General features: G+C 41.9%; 1 protein-coding gene across 1 annotated transcript in view; it reads left to right on the top strand.

The window, feature by feature from the left end:
• Positions 1-3008, top strand: part of LOC117509337 (interleukin-1 receptor accessory protein-like) — a 70910-nt gene extending 67902 nt beyond the window's left edge. Inside the window, exon 12 of the mRNA XM_034168995.1 lies at positions 534-3008. Coding sequence (XP_034024886.1) covers positions 534-997 — 464 coding nt within the window. The 3' untranslated portion in view covers positions 998-3008. The remainder of the gene's footprint in view (positions 1-533) is intronic.
• Positions 3009-8051: the final 5043 nt, after the last annotated feature.

Consider the following 8051-nt stretch of genomic DNA (forward strand, 5'->3'; position numbering starts at 1 on the left):
GGGCGTGCGCTGGAGTCGACGTGTCGGGCGTGCGCTGGAGCCGACGTGTCGGGCGTGCGCTGGAGCCGACGTGTCGGGCGTGCGCTGGAGCCGACGTGTCGGGCGTGCGCTGGAGCCGACGTGTCGGGCGTGCGCTGGAGCCGACGGGTCGGGCGTGCGCTGGAGCCGACGGGTCGGGCGTGCGCTGGAGCCGACGTGTCGGGCGTGCGCTGGAGTCGATTTGTTGGGCGCGTGCTGGAGTTGTGGGCTGTTGAACGTTGACATGGTTTTGATGGAAGGAGAGAATTAGCAGAAAATTCAAAAGTGGAGAAACATCTCAGAAAGTTCAGGTAGGCAGGTTGAAGTGGTTTGGACATGTGATGAATATGTTAGTGGATGTACACTGCTTTAATGGATGGAGGACAGGAAGTTCAGGTCCAGACTGAGGAAGAGCGGTAACTGTACTTTTGATGATCTTGATGGTAGAAATTTGGAAATATGTGCTCTTTCCTTCTGTCCATCACTGATTGGTCTGTCCCTCTCTGCCTCTTCAGCCATCACAGATGAGACTCTGAATTTTGTGGCTCGCAGCCGGCGCCTCCTGGTGGTCATTAGCCCAGGCTATGCCTCCCAGGGCTCCCAGGCTCTGCTGGAGCTGAAGGCTGGCATTGATGACATGGCACTGGGCGGGCACCTGCGGGTGATCCTGGTCCAGTACAAGCCAGTGCAGCGCAAGGGCTGGGTGAGGGAGCTGAGGAGGGCCCGGGTAGCCCTGGTTCTGGTCCAGTGGCAGGGGGATAAATCCAGAGAGCTAACTTCCCGCTTTTGGAAAAGGCTGAGGGTGGAGCTACCTGTCCAGAGAGTTGGCATTGGAGGGAATGATGGGGAGGATGGATGGAGGAACAAGGATTTGGCCTTGGGAAGGTTTAACAGTCAGAACAGTACCAGCTCCCAGACTGGACTCCTCACCAACACGGTTAAAACCCCACACAGTACCATCTTCAGCAGTATCACATAGCCACCTGCAGGGGGTATTGTTGCCCGACAGATGGAAACACTAAGACACCTCACCAGTGTGTCACCGGATCCAAACCAATGTCTCCCACCACAGTTTCACTCAGTACTGTGCTGTAGAACATGGAAACGCTTTTTTCCCTTCATGAGTAGTTTATCAGAAATTTGGATTTGAAAACCCTAACCCAACAATAGTCTACTTTTACGAAGTTTTATTCAAAAAATGAACCAATTATGACAACACAAAGACTGTTATTGATCAGCAAATAATCCAGTGACCTGTTTTTTTTATTACCAACAGCAGGAGACTACTGAAGATACAGCTGTTGTCCTTACAACTCTATAATCTGTAGTCCCTATAAATCTATAATTTGTACTCCCTATAAACCTATAATCTATAGTCCCTATAAGTGTATAATCTATAGACCCTCTCACCCTATAATCTATAGTCCCTGTAGACCCTGTAATACAGTTGTGCTCAAAAAGGTTACATACTTTTGATTCTTTTGGCCATTTCTCAAACCTTTTTTCCACTCATGGTTAGTGGTTGAGTGAAACCATTTATTGTCAAACAACTGTGTTTGACTGTGTAAAATCCATGACGGTACTGAGCTCCTGATGATTACGTGACTGTGTTTATCTCAAAATAGCTGTCAGTCAAAACAGGATTCAGCCTTTCAACTGATCCTCCAATCATCATGCAGAAGCTCAGCGTCCAGGCCCTCCCATATGGTGCCAGATCAGTGACAAAACCCCACTCATGTAAAAAAAAAAAAAAAAAATGTGTTTGTGCATAGATATTAACTGTGCGCGCACAAATAATCCTTGCACGCAAAGGGGCTGCACGCGAGGTCCAGCCCCCCCACCCCCATCTGCTCGAACTTGATTTCTGCTTGCGCAAAGTTTTTCTGCTCAGGTGCAAAATACAAGAACATAAAGGGCTTATTGAATATTATTTATAAATAATAAAAGAAAAGAAAATATAGGTCAACCAAACATTTACAAATCAAATTTGTCAATAAAATTAACTACTTTAAAAACATTATTGGATTCAGTCAATAATAGAGATTTATTATTAAGTTTAAACTCATTTTTTCCAGTGAATGATGTTTGGTTTTGTCTTGAAAAAAATATTTGTGTATGTAACCTATGCAGATGTTTCAGGATTTTGTACAGGACCAGTTTTGTTTGGATTTGATTCATATATATATAAAAGGAGATGCTGTTGTCTCCTTCGGGGAGGTGGTGGTGTCACGGTTTGCATGTGATTTAAGAGGTTTTAATTTGTCATCTGATGGTTAATAATCACATTATTCCCTTTGATTGGTTTGGGTGTACAGAGTCAGACTCAGAGAGTCAGACTCAGAGTCAGTCTGCAGACGAGTGTCAGGAGGTTGTTTTTAGGACTTTCTGTCATTTGTTCTGAAATAATGCTGAATTTATGTGGAAATGAGATCTGTCGCTGAGATAGATGACGACTGGAGTGAAGTTTGAAGCAGAAACAAGGTGATAGTCGCTTAACGCTGTTGTCTCCGACTGACCTCCGCATCAGAGGAGGGCTGTCACTCAAACCTCGCTCTCCAAAGATGGCCAATCATAGCAGAGCCAGTGCCGACCTGGTTCCCTCCCCCATAGTGCCATAAGTTTCAAGCGAGTGAGCAGGAATCCTCTGCGCACGAGCAGAAATCAAGTTCGAACGGGTGGGACCTCGCATGCAGCACCTTTGCGCGGGCACAGAGATAATTTGTGTGCGCACAATTAATATCTACGCGTGAACGCATTTTTTACTCAAGTGGGGTTTTGTCACTGATCTGATGCCGTACTCCCACAGCTCCATTCACCCCCAGAGACGCTGAGCATCCGGGGGAGGGACAAAACCGTGGTCTTTAGCCAATGACCATCGACGTTAAGGGCGTCTGGCCAGCTTTACTTAGATGTTCCAAGGTCAAGATATAAACGCTGGGGTGATCATGCTTTCGCGGTAGCTGGCCCCAGACTGTGGAATGAGCTACCTCTTGAGTTACGTACTATTCCTGACCTAGCACTTTTTAAATCTAAGTTAAAGACTTATTTATTTAAACTGGCTTTTAACACTTAGTGGGGAGGTGACATGTTCTGTTATTTTTATGTTCTTTTTTTATGTGTTGTTTTAAAATTTTATTTTATATGTGTTTTATTTTGTAAATTTGTGTTTTTAATGTTAAGCACTTTGGACACCAGTCGGTGCTGTAAAGCGCTTTATAAATAAATGTTGATTGATTGATTGATTGATTGATCGAGTTTGGAGGAAATTAATAAAACTGTTCCATGCAGTGGCATTGAAGTGAACAGACGCTCAGCTTCTACGGGCGAACACACTGACTGGGGGATGTACGAGACATTAATGAGACCGAGTCAGTTGATTTGTCATAAGTAGCTGATTGTGAAGGGACTCGTCTCTGAGGTGAATGTGTTCTAACGCATTTGTAGTCACAACTGTACATATTTGACCATTTAATTTTTGACATTTTAGGGGACGCTGAACTTCCTTTGCGGTCAGAAAGAAGACAGACTCAAAGCTGTCATTCATGTTAAAGGGGGCTACACATGGTATTAAGAACAGGGGGATGTAAATGGACTGCATTTATATAGCGCTTTTCCATCTGCATCAGACGCTCAAAGCAGTTTACAATAATGCCTCACATTCACCCCGATGTCAGGGTGCTGCCATACAAGGTGCTCACTACACACCGGGAGCAACTAAGGGATTAAGGACCTTGCCCAAGGGCTCTTAGTGATTTTCCAGTCACTAGACCATAACCTCCCCCTGTAAACTTTTGATCAGGGTCATTTGGGTAGATTCTGTTGACATGATTTAAAAAGAGGAAACATGGTTGTTTGACAATAAATGGCTTCACCCAACCACTAACCATGAGTGAAAAAAGTTTTTGTGTTATTGTTTGTATTGTCTAAAAAAATGGCCAACAAAAAATAAAAAAAATTCTGCCAGGGTATGTAAACATTTGACCACAACTGTATATAGTCTCTAAAACCCTATAATATGTAGACCCTATAATATATAGCCTAAATCATCCCTATAACCTATAGACCCTAGAACCCTATAATCTATAGTCCCTGTAGACCAGCTGTGCCCATCCCTGGTCCTGGAGGGCCCCTGCCCTGCGTGTTTTCTAACTCCCCCTGTTCCACTCCAGGTAATTAACTCTGTCAGGTGTGCTCAGCCAATCAAGAGCTGGAAGACACCACTTTTAAAAGACCTGCTGTGACTTGAATAGGTAGATTTGGAAAACATACAGGGCAGGGGCCCTCAGGAACAGGGTTGGTGACGTGTGTGCTTGGAGTATATGAAATATATATTTAAAGTACAGCAGGGGTCACTAACCGTGTTCCTGCAGTTCAACTGACAGTTATAATTTTGATAGGTTTTTGATAAAGAATATCATTGATTGTATTGTTAAACCTTTAACTTATACAGTTGTAATTTCCATGATTGTCCTTTATAAATCATTGGTTGTTTGGATCAGAAATTTCAGTTAAATATATTATATAGCAGACAAACACACTGATATTTGAGAAGTGAAATGAAGTTTATAGGATTTACAGAAAGTGTGCAATAATTCTTTAAACAAAATATGAATATTTAGTAGATCCTCCTTTTGCAGAAATAACAGCCTCTAAACGCTTCCTATAGCTTCCAATGAGAGTCTGGATTCTGGTTGAAGGTATTTTGGACCATTCTTCTTTACAAAACATCTCAGGTTTGTTGAGTTCTGAGCATGGACAGACCACTTAAAATCACACCACAGATTTTCAATAATATTCAGGTCTGGGGACTGAGATGGCCATTCCAGAACGTACTTGTTCCTCTGCATGAATGCCTTAGTAGAGTTTGAGCAGTGTTTAGGGTTGTTGTCTTGTTGAAAGGTCCAGCCCCGGCACAACTTCAACTTTGTCACTGATTCATGAACATTGTTCTCAAGATTCTGCTGATATTGACTTGAATCCATGTGACCCTCAAATTTAACAAGATTCTCAGTACCTGCACTGGCCACACAGCCCCACAGCATGACGGAACCACCTCCAAATACTACTGTAGGTAGCAAGTGTTTTTCTTGGAATGCTGTGTTCTATTTCAGTCATGCGTACTGCCCCTTATGTCCAAATAACTCAATTTTAGTTTCATCAGTCCACAGCACCTTATTCCAAAATGAAGCTGGCTTGTCCAAATGTGCTTTAGCATACCTCAAGTGACTCTGTTTGTGGTGTGTACGCAGAAAAGGCTTCCTCTGCATTACAGCATCATACAGCATCTCTTTGGGCAAAGCGTGCTGTATAGTTGAACGATGCACAGAGACACTATCTGCAGCAAGATCATGTTGTAGATCTTTGGAGCAGGTCTGTGGGTTGACTGTGACTGTTCTCACCGTCCTTCTCTTCAACTTATCTGAGATATTTCTTGGCCTGCCACTTATGGCCTTAACTAGTACTGTGCCTGTGGTCTTCCATTTCCTCACTATGTTCCTCACAGTGGAAACTAACAGCTGAAATCTCTCAGATAGCTTTTTGGTTCCTTCCCCTAAACCATGATGTTGAACGATCTTTGTTTTCAGATCATTTGAGAGTTGTTTAGAGGCTCCCATGTTGCCACTCATTAGAAGAGATGCAAAGAGGGGAAACATTTGCAAATGGCCACCTTGAATACCCTTTCTCATGATTGGATTCACCTGTGTAAGGAGGTCAAGGGTCAGTGAGCTTACCAAACCAATTTTGTGTTCCAATAATTAGTGCTAAATGTATTCAAATCAATAAAATGACAAGGGTGCCCAAATTTATGCACCTGCCTAATTTTGTTTAAATAATTATTGCACACTTTCTGTAAATCCTATAAACTTCATTTCACTTCTCAAATATCCATTGTGTTTGTCTGCTATATGATATATTTAACTGAAATTTCTGATCCAGACAATCAATGATTTATAAAGGAAAATCATGGAAACTATCAGGGGGCCCAAACTTTTGCATACAACTGTATCTATAATTTGTCATTGACTGGGAAATTTCCTTCCAAAATAAAAAATGGCTAAAGTGATTCCACTGTTCAAATCTGGTGACAAACATGTCTTTTCAAATTATAGACCAATCTCACTGTTACTACAATTTAAAACATTTGGAAAGGTATTTGTAAAGAAGTTAAATGATTTTATAACTAAACATCATATACTCAGCAAACAGCAACGTGGATTCAGAAAGAATCGCATTACTTCATTAGCTGTAATTGACTTTGTTGAACAAATAACAAATGCAGTTGAGAATAAGCAGTACATACTGTAGGGTCTTTCTTTGATTTACAGAAAGCATGTGACACCATAGTTCATACCTTACTACTGGATAAATTCCAGAAGTGTAGTATCAGGGGATTGGCACATGATTGGTTAATGAGCTACTGACACAACAGGTATCAGTGTTCCCATATTGGTGGGATAAATTTTGATATTTTGAAGATGACATGCTGGGTGCCCCAGGGTTCAGTCCTAGGACCATTGTTGTTTCTTTTACATATTAATAATATATGTGACTCAGGAGGAGCTCGGAGTCGAGCTGCTGCTCCTCTACGTTGAAAGGAGTCAGTTGAGGTGGCTCGGGCATCTTTTTCGGATGCCCCCTGGAGAGGTGTTTCGGGCACGTCCCATTGGGAGGAGGCCCTGGGGAAGACCCAGGACACCCTGGAGGGAATACATCTCGCAGCTGGCTTGGGAATGCCTCAGGGTTCCCCCGGAGGAGCTGGGGGAGGTGTGTGTGGATCGGGAGGTCTGGGCGGGATCATTTTGGACAGCTTTTGGACATGATGGAGAAGGAATTACAGAAATTTAAACAATGATTTGATTCAGATTAGATTAGATCAGATAGAACTTTATTGACCCCTTGGGAAGACTCCCTCAGGGAAAATCAGGAGGGTTCAAACAAATTATTGCTTCATCTTGGTAAAACAAAGCATACTATATTTGGAAATAAGCTGAGGAATTTAAGCAGAAATGTATTATTGAATGATGCTTGAATTGCAACTGAAACAAAATTTCTTGGAGTTTTTATTGATGATCAATTAAGATGGAAAACACAAACTATGTTAAATCTAAAATGTCTAAAGCCATTGTAATTCTGTATAAAGCACAAGCTTTCCTCTCTCAGTATTCTCTAATCACTTTATATTATTCATGAATAGCTCCATATATGTCATACTGTATTGAGGTTTGGGGAAACACATAAACACGAATTCAGTGTTTTATTGCAAAAGAAAGCCATAAAAATGATCAGTAATCAATCAATCAAACTTTATTTCTATAGCCCTTTCCACAGCCCAGAGGGTGACCAAAGTGCTTCATAGTCAGATAAAAATCACAGAGAATAACTTTAAACCATAAGACAATAAGCAAATTTAAAACAGACACATCAATAAAAAATATATATCCAAAAATATTTGCAGATAAGAACCAAATAAAATGTCACAGCGCTGCTGGTTGTGCAAAAGCTGTTCTAAAAAGGAAGGTTTTTAATTTAGATTTAAAAACGTCCAGGTCAGCGGTGGGGGGGGCTTGTTCCACAGTCTGGGTGTGACAACAGAGGAAGCCCGGTTTCCCCAGTGACAGTTTCTGGACCTTGGAACCTCCAGTGCACACTGGTTAGATGATGTCAAAGCTCTGGTTTGGTCCCGATGTGTCAGCAGCTCGGGGAAGTATGGTGGCGCCAAAGACTGGGAGACTCCAACATAAAGTCCACTGCAATAGTCCAGCCGAGGACTAATAAAAGCATGAATGGCTTTTTCCAGAACTACACGATTTAAAAAAGGCTTCACCTTTGCTAAAAGCTGTAGTTGATAAAAGCTCAATTTGACCACAGAATCAATTTGTTTTTAAAGTTAAAACCACTATCAAACATCACCCCAAGATTTTTGATGGTGGGTTTAACTGACAATCTCCCAATGTCCATTATCTGTGAGTCACCAAACAAAATAAACCATATCATCAATCAATCAATCAATTTTTTTTATATAGCGCCAAATC

This window comes from Thalassophryne amazonica, chromosome 4 (genome assembly GCF_902500255.1).
Source record: "Thalassophryne amazonica chromosome 4, fThaAma1.1, whole genome shotgun sequence".
Taxonomy (NCBI): domain Eukaryota; kingdom Metazoa; phylum Chordata; class Actinopteri; order Batrachoidiformes; family Batrachoididae; genus Thalassophryne; species Thalassophryne amazonica.